At 49.2% G+C, this 18,726-nt stretch overlaps 5 protein-coding genes across 5 annotated transcripts; 3 read left to right on the forward strand and 2 right to left on the reverse strand.

The window, feature by feature from the left end:
* Nucleotides 1-127: 127 nt before the first annotated feature.
* On the reverse strand, nt 128-1,315 carry COCSADRAFT_101726 (uncharacterized protein; the record flags this gene model as incomplete). The annotated part of the gene is made up of 2 exons (XM_007706948.1): nt 128-1,148; nt 1,197-1,315. The coding sequence occupies 2 exons, from the start codon at nt 1,313-1,315 to the stop codon at nt 128-130; spliced, it is 1,140 nt and encodes a 379-aa protein (XP_007705138.1).
* Nucleotides 1,316-1,936: 621 nt separating this feature from the next.
* On the forward strand, nt 1,937-7,045 carry COCSADRAFT_41278 (uncharacterized protein). Its single transcript, XM_007706705.1, has 8 exons — nt 1,937-2,129; nt 2,181-2,378; nt 2,433-3,633; nt 3,684-4,359; nt 4,408-4,499; nt 4,553-5,123; nt 5,170-6,282; nt 6,337-7,045. Exons 1-8 carry the CDS (start codon nt 2,018-2,020, stop codon nt 6,997-6,999), a joined length of 4,626 nt encoding a protein of 1,541 aa, XP_007704895.1. The 5' UTR covers nt 1,937-2,017; the 3' UTR covers nt 7,000-7,045.
* A 4,365-nt stretch (nt 7,046-11,410) lies between these two features.
* COCSADRAFT_153188 (uncharacterized protein) lies at nt 11,411-13,469 on the forward strand (the record flags this gene model as incomplete). Its single annotated transcript, XM_007706949.1, has 5 exons — nt 11,411-11,653; nt 11,716-12,093; nt 12,158-12,926; nt 13,014-13,196; nt 13,276-13,469. The coding sequence occupies 5 exons, from the start codon at nt 11,411-11,413 to the stop codon at nt 13,467-13,469; spliced, it is 1,767 nt and encodes a 588-aa protein (XP_007705139.1).
* A 112-nt stretch (nt 13,470-13,581) lies between these two features.
* Nucleotides 13,582-14,953, reverse strand: COCSADRAFT_41279 (uncharacterized protein). The gene is made up of 3 exons (XM_007706706.1): nt 14,843-14,953; nt 13,944-14,787; nt 13,582-13,883 (listed from the first exon to the last, which is right to left on the reverse strand). Exons 1-3 carry the CDS (start codon nt 14,932-14,934, stop codon nt 13,758-13,760), a joined length of 1,062 nt encoding a protein of 353 aa, XP_007704896.1. The 5' UTR covers nt 14,935-14,953; the 3' UTR covers nt 13,582-13,757.
* Nucleotides 14,954-15,979: 1,026 nt separating this feature from the next.
* COCSADRAFT_41280 (uncharacterized protein) lies at nt 15,980-17,981 on the forward strand. Its single transcript, XM_007706707.1, has 2 exons — nt 15,980-16,264; nt 16,358-17,981. Exons 1-2 carry the CDS (start codon nt 16,193-16,195, stop codon nt 17,708-17,710), a joined length of 1,425 nt encoding a protein of 474 aa, XP_007704897.1. The 5' UTR covers nt 15,980-16,192; the 3' UTR covers nt 17,711-17,981.
* Nucleotides 17,982-18,726: the final 745 nt, after the last annotated feature.

The following is an 18,726-nucleotide window of genomic DNA, read 5'->3' on the forward strand; positions in this document are numbered from 1 at the left end:
TAGTCTTGTAATTGTCTTGTTGTTGATGAATAAACAAAAAGCGACTGATTTCTGTCTCTCGGTTTCATATTATACATTACGCTCTTATGACTTCCTTTTGTATAAAACGCAACAGCTCAGACCACCTTCATACTTCGTATTTCGCTTCCGAACCACCAATCTTCGTCTGTGCTGTAGACACCTCCCGAGTTACAGGCTGTCCATTCGTCCGCGTCTTACCAAACCACTTCGCAACATACCCCGACTTGCCCCCAAGGTGAAACGGATCCAACAAAGCTAATCCACAGCTTCTCTTGTTTCTCTTCTTCTCCAACCGCATCGCCTCAAGTTCCACGTCACTCAAATCCCAAAACTGTGTCTTTTTATCCCTGCCCCTCACAAGACCCCAGACGTCGAATGGATCAAATACCGTGACGATCCAAGGCCGAGCGTCACCCCATCCCGGACCTTTCCTCTCTGTCACTCCGTCCCTTGCAAGGAAAACCGAATTAGATGGCGGAAGCCGCTTTCCCGGGTTCCAGATATTGAGCAAGATAGTATTAATCAGCATAATCGCCGCCTCAAAGATCCAGAAATAGGTTTCGTTCTTGTACACGGTCGAGTCCCAGCCAGAGAAGTATTCTACTAGCCGGTAGATGCAGCGGATCGTAACGATGCTAGCACTCGCATACATGACATATAGAACCGTACGTAAATGTGGTTTCAATACGCCAGCTGCGGTTGCGCGTCGCTGGAACTGCGCACCTAGAAGCCCAAACGCACCGAATAGCGCAGCCTGAAGGCACAACGAGGCACTTACAAGTCGCGAGCCTAGCTCCCGTTGAGCGTCGGACGAGGAGGAATCAGCCATGCGCCATGCCCCTTGTCCGATGAGAATTTCGCACACGGCATCGAGCCCAACGAAGGTCGTTGCGACACGGCCGGGGTGCAGGGGGGCGAGATAAGGGATGTAATATAAAAGACGGGAGAGGATGAAGTAATTGATCAGAGCGTAGACTGGCGGGCCAGAGAGGATTAGCACGGTCGAGGCGATCAGGTAGGCAAGGGATGAAGTGTCGTAGGCGCCGGCAAGACGCACGGAGAAGCCACTGATCATGAGGAGAGCGGCCCAAGGAAGGAGGGCAGTTGTACGCCAGGACTTGAATTTGCTTGGTAGTGTCAGAGTACGAGTAGAAGGAAGTGATTTCTATACAAACATTGTTTGCCATATGTGAAGGGCTCCTGAGATGGAGAAGAGGACTATGAAGAGGATCGGGGCCGCTTTATTGGGCGCATAGTACCATACGCTGCCTGGAGAGTAATCTCCTGCTCCCATTCCGATTCTTTGGAGAAGTCGAGTACGCTGGTGATGTAGTGATGTGCAGTATAGCAATAGGTTGATAGAGCGTATCGAGATGCTCGAGATTCAATTTGTGGTGGGTTGAAGTATTTAAGCCTTTGTTTCCCTATGTTTGAAGACTAACCAGGGTATTGCAGAGGCAGTACACTAAATGCCAATGGGCAAGGCTTTTCAGAAGAAAGCCTGAGCTGAAAGTGAACCCATTATGAGCGATCAGCGACAGAAAACAAGGCATCATATCGTGAGTCGTGGACGTCTTAAGTTGGAAAATGCCTCAAAGTCTACCAATCAAGATTGACGTCTTTGTGGAAAGCGAAGAATACGATGCGGCATGCAGAGCGCCTCATGAACAGCGTCACGATGCATCGCTTAAGGCTGAGCAAATCAGGCTCGAATTCAGTGCGGGGCCAGGAAGCGACAACGTTGAATGCTTGTCACTAATCGGTCAGTTGGAGGTGGCTTAGACAGACAGCGTCCGCCGGTGAAGGTCGCTGCACGTGATATTGTGGGGCTATGTCAGGAGCTAGACTTGCGACAAGCTAGCCCGCGCTAGCGGTGAAGCCATCCAAGCTGCAGCCCTCATTTCGCAACGGCATCGATTCCCGCAGAATCCAGCAAGCTTCATTCCGCACAGTAATCCGTTAATTGTCCTTCGTATTTCGGTCGCGTGCGTGTTTCATGAGTGTGGCTGGAAATGATACGCCAGCCCTGGGTGCCGCAGAGGATGCTTCTAGGCAAACCCCAGTCGAGCCTACGGTGATGGATGGGCTCTCAAGCTCAAAAGTGACGGGTGCGCACACACCCTGGTCGCTTTCATCGTAGCACCGCTTACTCTTTACAGTCGAGTACCATGACCCGTCTGGGGTCTTTGGATTGATACAAGAAGACTTGGTTACACGCCTTCCTCTTCGCAACTTGCATTGGAAGGCTCCCACACGGCCATTGAGGTCTATAGACTCGCTGCATGTCGACCTTGTGCCTAGCCCAGAGTCTGCACAAGCTGCGGGTGCAGCATCATCAGCTGTAGCACATGGACAAGGTACGCCCAAAAGAACCACAAAAGAGATCTTCAGGGCCCCTAACAAAGAAAAAGAGAGACGTCATCAGATTCCCGGTTTGCGCCAAACACCGTATCTCAGAATCTATCTGTTGAGATGCGATGACTCTGATACGTACAAATCCACTGCACGTAAATTAGTACGCGAATGGGTCAAGGATCACACGCCGCCTTCTCAGAGTAGCACGGCAACCAACCAGGAAAACCACGATGCTTATGAATGGTTAATCCTGCACGTCGTAGTGCCTAACACGCCAGCAGCGAGCCAGCCCCGTGGATCTGCCAGTGCGTCGACGGGTGAGAAAGAAAAGTCTGGAGCAGCTTCAAGATGGACTCGCGGGACGACCACATTGCTCGAAAAGCTACGTGCCGACTTCAATGTTTCATCCAAGTCAGCACCAGACCGGGTCGCTCAGATACGAGTGCCCAAAGAAAGAGTCCCGCCGCATATGCTTCCACCTGCAGCACCTGCCAGCTCTCCCGCAATTAGCGAAAGCCCTCAAGAGCAAGAACGAGCTTGGCAAGATGTCATATCTAGATTCAAGGTGCTCATTCTTCTTTCATTCGATCTGCGTGTGAGCCAATACGAAGAAGACATTCGGAAGAATGACGCTCAGCGTTCCTTTCCTGGCTGGAACTTTAACACTTTCTTCATCCTCAAGGAGGGCCTTGCGAGAGGCTTTGAGAGTGTAGGGCTGGTGGAAGATGCTTTGCTAGTGTACGATGAGCTCTCGATTGGTCTGGACAGTGTAATTCGTGACCAGACGAGCGAACAGGCACAAGGAAGCGTTCTCCTTGGCTATTCCGACGACATTTACCAGAAAGCAGCAGAAATTGCAATGCAAGAGGGGAAAAATGATGCTGATTCGAACAGTTCTCAATTGGCTGTCCATGACGACAGCCCGATCAGTGCCTTGAGAAAGGATTATCGTGGTCTCATCCTTGCGAATAATATCTCTGTCTTTGATTTTAGAGTGTACATCTTCGCCCGCCAAATGTCCTTGCTCCTTAGGCTCGGTAATTCAATATCTGCACGTTCAGATCTTGCAACTAAGCCACAGACCCGGTCCAAAGCTGGCGTAGTTCAGCAGTCGACTGATGACAGCGCCATCGGTATGAAATCAGGTGGTCAATCCCAGGATTCAGAAGATCTTTTCTCGCTTGCGGACCTTTGTACGCGTGCGCTAAATTTCATAACATTCGCTGGAAGACTGTTGCGAGATGATTTGATCAATGGGTATGTTCTGAAAGATCAATTGCTTTGTTTGTACTAATGCCCACTGCCAGAGCAAAGGCACACGAGATTACATTTGAGAATCATCTAGTTGAAAACATTGTTCGCTCATGGACGTTCGCCGCTTTGGGTCAGGTAATACGCGAGACATCCACTACTTCTCTTCCATCCGACAGGCCCACTAGAGATGCACCCGCTGGCTCTACAAGCAAGGGCCGCTCCTTTAGCGGTCGCAGTAAGGACTCAAAGAGCAAGAGCTCTGATCCCAAGCTTCCTTCCCGTTCTTCTTCGCTGAATCAGGGGCGATCTACTCCCGATATGCCATATTCCCAAACTGCGCCGAATGCCCAGGTGGTTTTTGAGAATGGACAGTATCACGATCGGCCAGCTACAGGGCAATCGGCCACGACTATTTCTGCAAGGAACGGCCTGCAGGAACTGGCTGGCACAAGAGCACAACTTCTTGCAATTCAACGACGGTTGCTCGAGCATGCGGGCAAGGCTCTGGGCTGGAATATCGGGTGGAATGCTATTGTTACCTCTCTGACTGCGAAGGAAGAGCTGACGGACGTCAGTCTGGACGAAGAAGAGGAGGCGGAACGTGCGGCAGAAAGGGAGGCTTCCAACACCAAACCAGATTCTGAGCTTGAAAAAGCACGTATCGGTATATCTGCTGTCGCGCTACTTACAGCAATGTCGTCTCTTGGGCAATTTCGACAATTTTACGAGGTATGTGATCTCATGTAATGATTATCACCAGTACTGACCTTGGTTTAGACACTCAGTGACCTCATTGTGAAGCACTACATGGCTGCAGGCCAGGCCAAATCAACAGAGACAGTGCTCGGCGATTTAGCTGCTCTCAAGTTGTAAGTCTGCTGCTGCCTGAAGCTGTGAATACCTCATTCTTACCTGGATATAGCGAGCTGGGTGATTTTGCAGCGGCAGCAACATATTTTGGACGTATGGCCTCGTATTTCGCAACAAGCAGGTGGAATACTGTCGAAGCTACCATGCTTAAGATGCATGCGCACTGTCTCAAGAAGCTCAATCGCAAAGACGAATACGTGCGGACAGTGTTAGATTTGTTGTCCAAGTCATCGGCGAGTCGAATGGCTTCCAAGAGCTCGTCAAAACGAATCGATGCAACAGGCGACTCTCACGAATGGCTCAACGATGACAACGTGGATACCACCGATGTACTTCACGAGATCGTTGGCTATTCACAACAGTTGCCCTACGATGTTACTGTCCAGATGGCCAAGTATTTTAGCGACATTTCTGTTGAGCCTTATGTGAGACATTACGAGGACAAAGATGGGTTCCAGCTACGCCTTCAATTCAGGCATCTCCTTGAGGATGAGATTGAGATTCGCGCAGCCAAGATCAGACTAGTCAGTTCCGTCTCCAATCAGGCTAAGGACGTATGGCTCGAAGAGACTGGTACAATACAGCTGAAGAAGGGTTTGAACCGCATGTGGATTGGTTGCAACGTAAGTTTTCCAACGTTGCTTCATGGGGAAGGCTAATATGTTCCAGGTGAATACCATCGGGCCATACATGGTGGATAGGATCGTCTTGGAAGCAAAGCGCATCGTCTTTGTGCACGAGCCTTTCCAGAAGACCGAAGCAACGACACCTCTTGGCATCATCACATCTGTATCTGCACACTCGCTCAGAGCAGCCAAGAAAGCTAGGATTCTATGTTTTCCGCGCACTGAGGCTTTCCAAGCTCGCATCTATCTTTCGCATTTGATCCACATCGACAAGCCGCGTCATATCGAAGTCGAGTTCTCGAGCGGTTGGAACGCAATAAAGCGTGCAGAGATCCGACTGAAGTCTGCTTCTGCAGGACTGCGGCTACGTACGGCAGATGCAAGCATAGAAGCTGGTGATATTGAACTTGAGGACAACAAGCAACCTCCTGGTGTCATTGCAATCGGAGAAATGGCAGCCGGCTCCGCAGCCACCTTGAAAGTACCTTACGATATGGAAACGATTCTCCAGGATCTTACTGTCAAGATCGACGCCGACTATTTCACCGAAAACGGCCAGTTCCAGTACACTTCGTCCTTTGTGATCCCTGTTGAGCTGCCGTTGGACGTCAATGTACATGACCATTTCAAGAACAAGTCACTGTTCTCGAAATTCAACATCAAGACTGCAAATCATATTCCACTGGAACTTCTGGCTGTTTCCTTGGAAGGATCGGATGAGTTTGATGTTCATGCACCGAGACAACCAAAGGAACCACTACATGTGTTCCCGAAACAGCCAGTGGCGGTCACGTACAAAGTCGTCAAGAATACCGTGGACGCCGCACAGAAACGAAGAAGCCGGATAAGCACTACTGGTAGTCTATCGTTATCTGTCGAGTACCGTTGTCTTAACGAGGATGTGCTGGATCGTATGCGAAAGTTGTTTGCGGAGGCCGTCGAGAACAGTCCAGTTCATCGCTTGTCTCGTCTCTTGACTGATACTTTTGTCAATCGCATTGAGCAGAGCATTCTGCCTCAGCAATATGAAAAGACAGCGTTGTTGGAAAGGATTGACCTTGGAGTTTTCGAGGATATGGGATGGGCTGACTGTCTTGAGAGCTTACCTCTTGTCATCCGTGATGATACACAGACGTGGCTGCAAAAGTGGCATGGAGTAAGTACCTCTAAGAGAATTTACTGCTCTGCAAATACTAATCTATGGCTACAGAAACACAGAGTCGTCCATCTAGAGACAGATGCATCACCACACACCACACAACGCCCTACAGCTCCACCGTCGCCAAACCCACCGCGGCGCATGGTAATAACAGTATCTATACCGCAAACACACATCTTACACACCGCCTCTCTCACCCTAAACTCACCCTCTACGACCTTCCAATCTCCCATCGCAACCGTCGGCCAACCCCTCATGGCCACTCTCCGCATTTCACACACCCGCCGCTGGGCCTCACCCTCCAGCCTCGTCTCCGCCGCCAACCTAAACGATCCCACCGATCCCATCGAATTTGTCTACACAATCGACGCAAACCCAGAGGTATGGCTCGTTGCCGGCCAGCGCCGTGCCCATTTCACCGCCACCGAAGACCAAGAGCACGAGTGGCCGATTGTACTCATACCACTCAGACCGGGAAACACGCTCTTACCCAATGTAGAGATTCGGCCAAGGATCAAGGCAAGGCCTGAAAAGGGTAAGAGTGACACTGGTGATGTGGAGATTCTGAACTGTGAGACGGATAATCTGAGCTTTGCGGATGCAGTGGTCGTGGCGCAGGATGTGCGGAGTAGTACCGTGGGTGTGGGGGATATGGGCATGGGGAGTATGAGGGGGGTGGTTTGGTTGGAGAGTAGTGGGTTGGGGGATATGTGAGTTAGCTAGGTCAAGTCTATACGAATCAAGTGGTTTATGAGAATAACGGCTTGAGAGCTGAGGGAGTTTATGCTCCATTGGCATGTTTGTTGGTCTGGACTACTTGTACGTGGAACATGCACCTTCATGAAGAGATTCTTCTATAAGATGCTAAGACCTTGCCACGTAAACTTACGCAAAAAAAGTCGACAGAAACAAAAACATACAACAGCGGGGATTTGCTAGTGGCCACCCACCTAACTACATACTAATCCGCCAAGCTTGCACCCTAACTTGCACCCACCAACTCGCACCTCTACCTATTTGCTAACCTAGCCCTAATCCTGCCCTTCAAATGACAACTGCTAGTTAATAAGAGGTTGAGGTAGGTGTGGGTCAATTGAGTACTGTGGTATCTGGCAGAATTGATGTATGTGGGTTCGTGAGCAAGGGGACGATACAGGCCGGGGTAGATAGTAAGAGCTATACTATATAGAGTCGTAATTGTTAAGAACAGCGTAATATTTTTCTGTAACAAGCGATCCGAAGAAGAGCCTGATCATCGTTTTAGTGTCCCCATATTACAAAACCTGTGCCATGTAGCACAGGAACTGATTCCGCTCGCTGCCCAAATAATTGCGGTCTGAGGCCTAAGTCTAAGCCGCCTAGGTATGTGTCTTACGTAATATACCGTGATAGCACCGAGCTGCCGTAAGCTCTCGCTCAGCCAGTTCTCCGTCGCTGCTTCATCAGAAACACGCAGGCCCTAGGCGTTCCTCTCTATCCCCTAGAACAGCGGGAGCTCACCTTTGGACTGCTTCATAGGAATGTGGAACTTGCGCTTACCGGGGCCTAAGAGGCTTATTTCTCATTTGGTTGTATAGGTATGCTAGTCGTCTTGCAGTTAACGATAGACAGAACAGTGTTTCCTAGAAATTAGGCTTTAGGGTATCCCAGAGATACGAGAGCTAAATTCTTACAGTTACCCGCTTATTGGTGTCTGCAACATGTCACACTCAAGAGGGCAAACTCATGCCAATCCCCCTTCCAAGCTCGGGGCTTCAAGGTAGACTTGATTCACGATGGGCATCTTAGTCGCCGCTAGAGCAGAGCTTAGTTGAGGCTTATAGACCTGCTCTAAGCTCTCGTAGCTTAGAGGGCAATTCTTTTTAACATTTATAATAGACATTTGCACAATCCGTAATAGTAGCGGGTTTCTGTAGTTTTCCGCCTACTAGGTATCTATAAGCTGAATGACGTGGCTATACTAAACTAAGAAGGGTATCCGCGCTTACTTAGTTAATTTGCATCTAATTAGTCGGCCCTACAATGTCCACGAGGTTCCGAGCCTAGTGAGAAAGAGGTGACCTATCTATGTATTTCAAGCTCTAGCCCGTCTAGAAACACCTCAGTACCCTCACCCAATATCTACCAACGAAAACCATACCAACAGAATTCGTTTACCTCAATAATAATTCCTAAGATGCTTCGACAGTGGCTTGGTTTTATACTCTTAACTGCCATGACGGCTGCAACGGTTAATGCAGGGTGCTGTAATTTACCAGCGAATAGTGGATGTGCAGATACTAGTCGGTCCAGTTGTAGAGGAGCTGGATGGTCATGGAGGGAGTCTGCTTGCACTTCTCAATGCTAAACGTGAGCAGCCCAGCATTTGCTAGGATTCAAGATCTAACCGGCTTTATAGGCGGCCTTCAAGCAAGCTGGAGCGCGTCACCCTGAAGTTGGTTTACAACATGCCAGTCTAATGTTACAGTCTAAACAGAGGCGGCGCAATCGAAAGGACAACCAGAACCGTGAGTCAATGACTAGATAAGTTTCCTCACGCCCAGCATTAACACCAAGGGAACTTCCTGCTAGGTTATATAATTCTAGTACCTACAATGGAATCTGAAACTCCCGATAGCCCACTCATTTCATGCTCGCTCAATCTATTCCTATACGTTAGTCTCAGCAAATTCTCGTAGGTAGTTCAGAGGCTGCAAGCCCTCTTCAAGTCCTTCCTCCAAGTGTTCACTGTTCTATCTTTAGCGGGTGAAGCATGTCTTGCTTTCAGTACGAGGATTCGTAGGGTGTTGTCGTAAGAGTAGTGTTAGTGTGTAGGCTTTATGCCCTTGGTATTGCTTGGCTTAGTGTTGCTTAGCTAGATAGTTGTTGGTACGAGAGACTCTCCAGGCGGCCTGTGGTCATAGCGAAATGGACAGTTGCCTGGTCGGCCTCGATATCAGGCCCTCAGGATTGCGATAGAGTCAAGACATGTCCCCTATTAAAAGGGCCTCTGTTTCAGTCCCGCCTGTATTCCAAGAAGCCACCCTTATCCTAAGATTTGCTCCGTGAGCACACAGCACAGGCCCCGCTGGTGGCGACACCACCTTGTACAATAAATAAGGCTCCTGGTGCTAGTGGGCTAGCAGCTTTCTTCCTTTGTGTACTGATATAGGCATCTGTCCTTTCGAGTCGCGCAGACAGTGTCTCTGCTTTCCTATCAAACTAAAATTGCAGCAACGTAGGTGTAGAGAAGCTAGCGTGAAAACATAAGATACTCTCGGAGAAGTTACCCGCGCAGGATCTATCTAGCCAATGATAGAAAGGACGAAAGTCTACTTGCTAAAGATTCTGTTGACCCCGTCGATAAATGATCGTACTTGCTTGTTAGTCTAGCAAAGGATGATATCTATGTTAGTTGTTACTAGTAGACGTAATTATCTTCTTTGATTATATGTTGAACATACGTGTCTATATAGGCTGTGACAGTAGGAAGAGCTTATTCGCCTGCCAATTGAATTACACACAAGATCTACATACGCCACTAGTCTGCAATAACTTCTAAGATTTTCACTAGATACATTTAACAGGTATCCACGTTATCGTCTTTCCCTAAACTAACTAAACCTAAGCAATTAACAACCTACGTTAACCTACTCAGTGCCTGATTTTATATAGGCTGTAGGGGAGGTTCTCTACCGTGATTACCAAATACTGCTGCGAGCTATATCGCACGTCGAATTATAGGAACAGTTACAATATTTAATACCTTAACGTGAATTAATTATAGCAAGCGAAAGCAGAACGCCTGAATAAGATTACGCATAGCTAGCTTAATAGTGTAAATATAAGCTCACATTACTAAGATTACTACGCACTGTTTAGCTAAAAGCATAACGCGAACTATATTGCCTTGGGGCATTTTTTTACCTCCATCTGCGCGCGTGCTCGATGCATGAAAATGAGTGTATTTTTCCAAGTCTGAAGGGTATTTAGATTTGTTAGTTGGCTGCTAGTTCTATGGTTGTTGATTTTCCTCCCCTAATATACCTTACATTAAATTCACGTCTGAAAACCTTTCGGGCCTTCTATTAGCATATTTCCTGGTTGCTCCACCACAATATTTGCATAGAACGAATGTTTGCGGACTTGGTCTGATGTCGGAAAAGGCTCACGTGATGTTATCAATAGGGACTATCAAGCATAGCTTGGCCCTGCTGCATGGATAGAGACTAATGACTCTGCTTTTTTTGTTTTGTGTTCTCTTTTGTGGATTTTTCAAAAATTAATGCGGATTGTAATTCGAGTCAATCTGGATTATCAATCCAATTCAATCCAATCTGGCCTTCCTTGGACAGCTATCAATTCAACTCAAAGTGTGGTAAACAAACTAAGCTATCTGATGTTATGTAGCTTACAGAGCTCATACCGGCTGGCCCGAGCAGTACCTCTACCCGTGAAATGTTTCGCCGCATGTTTTTCTATCTTGTAATTCCTTTCCCCCACACAAGCTTGCCCACAATCGCACTACCTTGTCACCGCCTCAACGGCAGAGATTCAGATAAATAACGCGGATGTGCACCGGCTATATCTTATTACATCTCATGACCTTCCAGGCCGTTTAACTTTGTTCTTACTGACGGGATATCCGGATAATCCCTGCTTATGTATTTATACACATGTACAACAAAATTTTGCCGCATAAAGACCGAAAGCATAACGCTCATTCGGGTCTGCATACTCCGTCATACGAGTCCTAGCGCTGCCGCCATTGCCCAACCAGCTTCTCTATCTCTCTACCTAATGCAGTTCACTCTTATCAGCCGGCAACAAACTTTGTCACTCGCAATGAAAGAGATATGTTTGTCCGTGTTGACATGCGTGAATGTAAGCTTATTGCTAGGGTATTGCATCGCTGGCTAGACCTATTGAGGTAGGGACGAACCACCTCCCTTTATCGTAGGACCGGACCTCCTATGGGAACTCTCGGATCAAGGTCAAAGTAGTTCATAGGTTCATGCACATGCAGGAAGACGGGAGGATGCGCCAAGGGTAGGACAAGCCTGACAAGCCTTGCTTCCAAAGGAGCTTAAATACACCACGGTGCGTCCTAATTTCCCTATTGTTGCTGTCCAGTTCTTCAGACACAATGTTTACAAAGCCGATAGCCACGTCGCTATTGGCACTCTCGTCGCTCGCATCACACGCTGCTGCCGTGTCGAATGGTGCTTGGGAAAAGCGTAGTGAGCACGTCTTGTTGCCCAGGGATGACCAGGGTTACAAGACTGCTACTGCGCCCAACAATGTCACGATCCGATATAAGAACCCTGGTATCTGCGAAACAACACCTGGCGTAGAGAGTTATGCTGGATATGTGGACCTCGCACCTAATGTATGTTACCAACTACTTTGGTGTTGGCCTCCATACCTTCTTTCCCACTAACAACTACGCAGGTCCACATTTTCTTCTGGTTCTTTGAATCCCGTAGAGATCCTGCTTCCGACCCGGTCACTCTGTGGTTGAATGGCGGTCCTGGATCCGATTCACTTATTGGGCTTTTCCAGGAAAACGGACCTTGCATGATTGATGACAACATCACAGCTGTGTATAACCCATACAGCTGGAATAATATCTCTAACATGCTGTACATTTCGCAGCCAGTCGGAACAGGCTTCAGCTACCAGGCAGAGGGCGTAGGCGCTTTCAGCGCGTATCCAGGAGATTTCATTCCCAACGTTACTGACTCTGATTCTTCTGGGGTCTGGCCAATTTTGGATCCATTGAACCGGGGCACGATTGATACTACTGATCTTGCAGCAGTAGGAGTATGGGTAGGTCTTTTTGAACACGTCCTTTTCTCACCGCACTATCCAGCTAACCACACACTGCGTACAGCACGTTTTGCAAGCACTCTTCGCCACCATTCCAAAGTTCGACGCCAAAATCGGTCCTGTGAACGCATCACGAGAATTCAATCTCGCCACCGAATCCTACGGTGGCCACTACGGCCCCACCTTCTACCGCTACTTTTACGATCAAAACCAAAAGATCCAAAACGGAAGCATGCCAGGCTATGAGGTCAACTTTAACAGCCTGAGCCTCATCAACGCCATCATCGACGCAGAGGTCCAAGAAGACTGGTACCCGGAATTTGCCGTCAACAACACCTATGGCATCAAAGCCTACAACGACACCGTCTACTCGTACGCCAAGTTCGCAAACAACATGTTTGGCGGCTGCCGCTACCAGATTGGTCTCTGCCGTATCGCAGCCGGGGGAAACGGGACTTACTTCGACCCCGCCGCGCGCATCACAACCGCAGATTTGCTGCCCAGTGTCAAGGCAGTTTGTAGCGAAGCAGCAAACATGTGTCGCGATAATGTTGAAGGGCCATACTACTACTATAGCGGCCGCGGCACGTACGATATCCGTCACCCGACCAATGATCCTACACCGCCCGATAACTTTATATCTTACCTGAACGATGCAACGGTGCAGGAGGCACTCGGCGTGACGGTGAATTATACCCAGTCGAATACTGGCATTTTCTATGCTTTCCAGAATAGTGGGGATTGGGTGTTTCCGAACTATAGGCTCGATTTGGAGTATTTGCTTAATCACGATGTGCGGGTTAGTTTGGCGTACGGGGATGCTGACTACATCTGTAAGTTTTCTATCTCTTCATCTTCACTTTTTCTTCCCTTCACTTGGGAGTGAGGATGGATATGCTGACGTATGATTTTTTTTGTAGGCAACTGGTTCGGCGGCCAAGCAATTAGTCTGGCACTGGAATACACGCATAGCCAGCAGTTCCGCGCTGCGGGATACGAGCCCATGACTGTCGATGGTACAGAGTATGGTGAGGTCCGTCAATACGGCAATTTTAGCTTCGCCCGTATTTACGAGTCCGGGCACGAGATTCCTTATTACCAACGTAAGTTCTCCTTCCCCCTTTTATAATCCATCGTACAGAGACTTGAGAGAAAGATGCTAACCTTGCTGTTTCCTTATAGCCGTCGCAGCTCTAGCATATTTCAACCGTACCATTAACCACTTCGATATTGCTACGGGCCAGAAACCAGTTACAGCCAATCTTACGTCTTCGGGTCCTGCAAACGCAACGCACACGAATTCTTTTGTTCCGTTGACGTCGTCGCAGTCGTTTCCCTTTCCTCAACCGTTTCCTACACCTGCGCCAAGGTCCTAGTTGAGCATACTATGCACGTATGTTTAGTTAGGCAGGGTCTGGAGGGATGAGAAGCGTTTCTTTTTAAGGGAAATATATCTAACGATAGCAATGTGGAATGAAAATGCAATGTTGCAGTGAATTCATTGGCTTGTTAAACGTGATGCTCACACTTGAAGACACTATATGAAGATCATAGACTGTTGATATTCCGTTGAATGCTACCCTATCATATAGCTCGTCATGTCCACGCCAAACGCCATGCTAAATGTCGAATAAACATTGCTACAAAATTTTATCATTTCGTTTTCATTTTGTAGGCAGGGCAAATAATTGAGGCTGCATATTAATCTTACACAGACGGGCAACGCAGCCAGAAAGTTGCAAGAGCGTTTGTACACCCTCGAGGATGCGCATGTGTGTGAAGCCGATTTCCTATTTACCGTTAGCATATCCCTCCTTCCGAACATGAATCACAGTCGGAAAATTACGCACCTTGATAAACTCCAGCTTCGCATGCTCACTCAACGTATCAATCGTCTTGGTAACCTTAAACATGGTACTAATAATATCATGGCATGAATACCCCAAATCCCAAAGTTCCTTCAGCGCCGCCAACGCATCATCAACACGCTGCTCGTGGCACGCCTTGATCATCGATTGCACCTTGATGGGATGCGGGCTATCCACGACCTTGAAGACATTGTCGCCGTTGACGAAGCCAAAGCCAGCAAAAGTCGATTGCAGATTATTGATTGCCTGACGCATATCTCCCTCTGCGGAAAAGACGAGTGCGGCAATACCGTCGTCCGAGTATTTGACGTCTTCAGCCTCGCAGATCTGCATGATGCGGCGGACGACCTGGGCATCGGTGAGGCGGGCGTAGCGGAGGATGGCGCAGCGGGATTGGAGGGGCTCAATGATCTTGTTGGATTGGTTGCAGGCGAAGGCGAAGCGGGTGGTTGCACTGTAGATTTCCATGGTGCGTCGGAGGGCTTGCTGTGCGCCGCTTGTCATGCTGTCCGCCTCGTCGAGGATGACGAGCTTTTGTCTACCCGGGGGGAGTGTGACTTTTTTCTGGGCGAAACCCTTGATGCGGTTGCGGACGACGTCGATGCCGCGCTCATCTGAGGCGTTGAGCTCCAGGACGGCTTCCTTGTAGGCGTCGCCGAGGAGTTGGCGGGCGAGACAGAGGATGGACGTTGTTTTTCCGATACCTGGCATGCCGGATATGATCATGTGTGGCATGTTGCCGTCTTTGGCAATGATCTTGAGGCGCTCAATGGTCTCGGTGTTGCCGACAACATCGTCGAGGTAGACGGGACGGTACTTTTCTACCCTGAACAAAGCGTCAGTGTGTATGGCCAGGACAAGCAATTGGGATGGTCAATTACCATGGCAGCTCGTAGTTTGCTCCCCCAGCGGCATTGGGGTTGGGCTTGACAGTGTTGCTGGCAGCGGCCTTTGACGACTCGGCTTTGGACATTTTGGGCCGTGGATGTCGGACGTGGAGGGGTGACGCGGGAGACGCGACGGTCTGCAGACGCGCTTTCACGGGCCTACCGTTTTGGGACTAGTCGTCACGTGCATAACCGGACCGAAAAGCATCTCGACCTACACCTCGCTCGACGTTGCGGCAGACGCCGGATGCTTCAACACAAAGCTGGGATAGTCGTCGTCGTCAGTCATTAACCGCTCAGCCACGGTGGAGAATAACGCGCAATCATGTGGACAAAAGGATAGGTTCACTGATTCCGTCTGTGGCGCTTCGGCGCCACCCCCATGGTTGCCGCCCACGCATGCCGATGAATTACTTAGATTTGCTCGTGAATGTTGTTTCAAGCTCAAACGTCTTGGGAACGACGACGGTGCGGGATTTACTATCTTTGGGCAAGGTGAGCGAGAGCAGACGGGTGCGGATGTACCTGATTCCGGGGGCGCATTTTGGAAGACCGGAGATAAGCATTCGGTAGGCTTCGGAGGATGGTTCAGGGACGGCGCCAAAGGCACATCTGCAAATGCCTATTGACGTATGAGGCTTGTGGAGGTGGCACACACCCTGCACCCACACACCACCGCCATGCAGTCAGCATTATATCCTAATCCCAGCCCGAATGCCTCAAGCTTTTGTGCGCCATCATCTCCCGTTCGGCTACTACCTCATCTCCGTCAGCAGCATGCAGGCACAGGGTTGCGAGGCGGCTCTCGATGGATCGGCACAAATTGACTGGGACCACCATGGCTGATGACTGACGGTGATGGGTGTACGTATGTAGCCAGGGCACCGCCATACCGCGCTTCTCTGAGAATAATTCATCCGTCGGCTGCTCTTATCTGGAAAAGGCCTGGCCGCTCGGCGGTTACGTGGGCAGCAGCACTACGTAAGGTTGCTGAATCCGTAACACATCTAGACTTGACCTCATCATACACGCGTCGTCATCACCCGGGCTCTAACGCCCCCCTGCGGCGTCAAAACCTCGACAGCCCGCGCGCTTCTGCTTCACCTTGCCTGTGTTTCTGCTTGCTATTCACTTTGTTAACTGCCCGGCCACCCCCTGTTTCCCCGGCTTCACTCCTGCTACTGCCTTTGAATTGCATTCTGCGCCTCAGCAGCCCGAAACGCCCTCGAAAGCCGCCGCCCACTCTTTGCGCATCAAATCTCACTCAGCCACACCAGGGGTCCTCCCCTTCCGTGGTATACATTGGCAGAGTCCTCGGGCATTAAACTTTCAGAAAACATCATCATGAAGTCTTCGTTGTTACTCTCGGTAACTTTAGCGTCAGCTACGGCGGCATTAGAGTTCGTCCCGCGAGAGGTAGGTGCCGCTCTTATCTACCCCAGCTTTCAGCCTTGCGAAGCGAATCCTCCCGCACTGACGCAAACATGTTCGCTCACACGCCCATGACAGAATCCCAAAGTAATCCTACTCGATACCCAGCGCCGCAATGTCGTCAATCCAATTGCGCACGACCGGTTACGAAGACGGCAAAATACTGTCCAAGAGACGCTCGACAACCTCGAAACGCTCTACTTCGCAAATGCAAGTTTAGGCACCCCACCGCAGAACTTCCGACTACATATCGATACCGGTAGCAGCGATCTTTGGGTCAACGCGGTCAACTCAAATCTCTGTATGCAAGGCGGGAACCAGTGCGGAGAGTCGGGCACGTACAACGCAAACGAATCGTCTACATATAAATATGTCAATGGTGTCTTTAACATTTCCTACGTAGACGGATCGGGCGCATCGGGAGATTATGCTACAGACACATTTCGTTTCGGAGGCAAGACATTGAAGGACCTGCAATTTGGTATTGGCTATGTATCGAGCTCGACAGAAGGCATTCTTGGTATCGGATATCCTATCAACGAGGTTGCCGTGGGCCGCGCTGGCCTGGACCCTTACCCCAACTTGCCTGCAAAGCTCCGAGATGACGGCGAAATCAATACCATGGCTTATTCGCTGTGGCTGAACGACTTGGACGCCTCAACTGGAAGCATTCTGTTTGGTGGTGTGGATAGCGAAAAATTCGATGGCCAACTACAGACGCTGCCCATCATTCCCGAACGGGGCCAGTTTGCCGAGTTTGTCATTGCTTTGACCGGAATGGGGGAGAACGGCAATGATGGTTCTCTTTTTAAGGACGAAAATGTGCCTGTCCTTCTCGACTCTGGCTCGTCCTTGATGTACCTACCTGATCAGGTTGCCAATGCGCTGTACCAAACCTACAACGCCCAGTACGACTCCTCGCAAGGTGCTGCCTTTGTCAATTGCGATCTGGCAAACAGGCAAGGCTCGGTTGACTTTAATTTCTCCGGCGTCAAGATCTCCGTTCCGCTCAACGAACTCGTTGTCCTTGCCGCCGTCAGCCGTGGGCGGCCCATCTGTATTTTTGGAGTTGGCCCATCTGGCGATTCCCTAGCGGTCCTTGGAGACACTTTCCTACGGTCCGCATACGTTGTCTACGATCTCGAGAACAACGAAATCTCCATCGCACAAACAAAATTCAATGCGACCGCATCAAACGTGCAGGAAATTAAAAAGGGCGTTGATGGCGTTCCCAACGCTGAGGATGTTCCTAATGCGGTATCCACGGCTGCAATTGGCACTGGTGGACCTAGGGTTGATGGCCCCAGCATCACCGGTACAGTTTTCCAGTCTCCTAGTGGTGCTGCCCCACCAGCTGCAACCGCAAACCCATGGATCAGCGGTGCTGCCATCGCCGGTGCAGGTATCATGATGGGCTTCAATGGCTTCTAAGCCTGCCATTCTGCACCCATTTCCTATTCTTGTTTTGCTTAATATCTTTTTGGTTGTACAACAAAGTCATTCGTTGCATATGCATTAGATGCGTCATTGCAGATGGAAAAGGGCGTTACTGCATTTCTGCGTTTTGGGTTGTAAAGGAAAGGCTAGCATATATCCCCCCACCTTGGTTTGTGCATTGTTTTAAAGCGAGTGTCGACCTGCTTGGACGGGTTGCATGTAGATACGATTATGAATGTGACGATTGTTTTGGTTTTATGTATGCAACATGCTCCGTTTTCTACTCTACTTGTGACTTGTGCTTGGTCGATGATGTCTGCAGTGGTAAAACAAATGAGTGCCTTTAAGTGCAATTAAGTTTGTTCTAGATTAAAGGGCCTAGCTTATTTGCTTAGTCTACCAGAGGGATGTTGCTGGTTCGACAGGGAATTTGTCTCGGGAACCTTTGTAACAGGCGCTGCTTTCACTGACTTACTACCACGCTGACCATTCTGGAGTAAGCAATGACACCGCTTACTGTACACAAGGTTCATGTTTACATTATCCACTGAGTTCACCATCTTTACACCACAAGTCAAGCGAGAGGGTGTTTGCATGCATGGTTAATGATAAGACTTGGACTATGTCTATCTGTGGAGATGTAACACTGTACAAGCTTTCTACCGAGGATAATGCTAAATGTGTACTTCTGTCATCATTCTATGGGTCTTACTACATTTATATATATTTTACTCCCCATGTCTCCCATTCCTTGCTTCATTCGACAACTTCGATCTATTACATATATTGGGAAAGGAAGTCGATCCAGACACCTGAAAAGTAACAGACTGTGAATAGATGATGGTGGAGGAAGAGGGAGAACAGATGACTTTACACTTCTGTTTGATTTTGGGAGAAGTCGGCTGTTTGATTTTACTTAGCTAGGTCTCCCCGGCTGACGAGTTTCTCGTGCGTGTTAAGGGGTAGAACGAAATAGCCTTTGTTGGACAAGCCTTGCCACTCAATAGACT

This window comes from Bipolaris sorokiniana (genome assembly GCF_000338995.1).
Source record: "Bipolaris sorokiniana ND90Pr unplaced genomic scaffold COCSAscaffold_17, whole genome shotgun sequence".
In the NCBI taxonomy this organism is placed as follows: domain Eukaryota; kingdom Fungi; phylum Ascomycota; class Dothideomycetes; order Pleosporales; family Pleosporaceae; genus Bipolaris; species Bipolaris sorokiniana.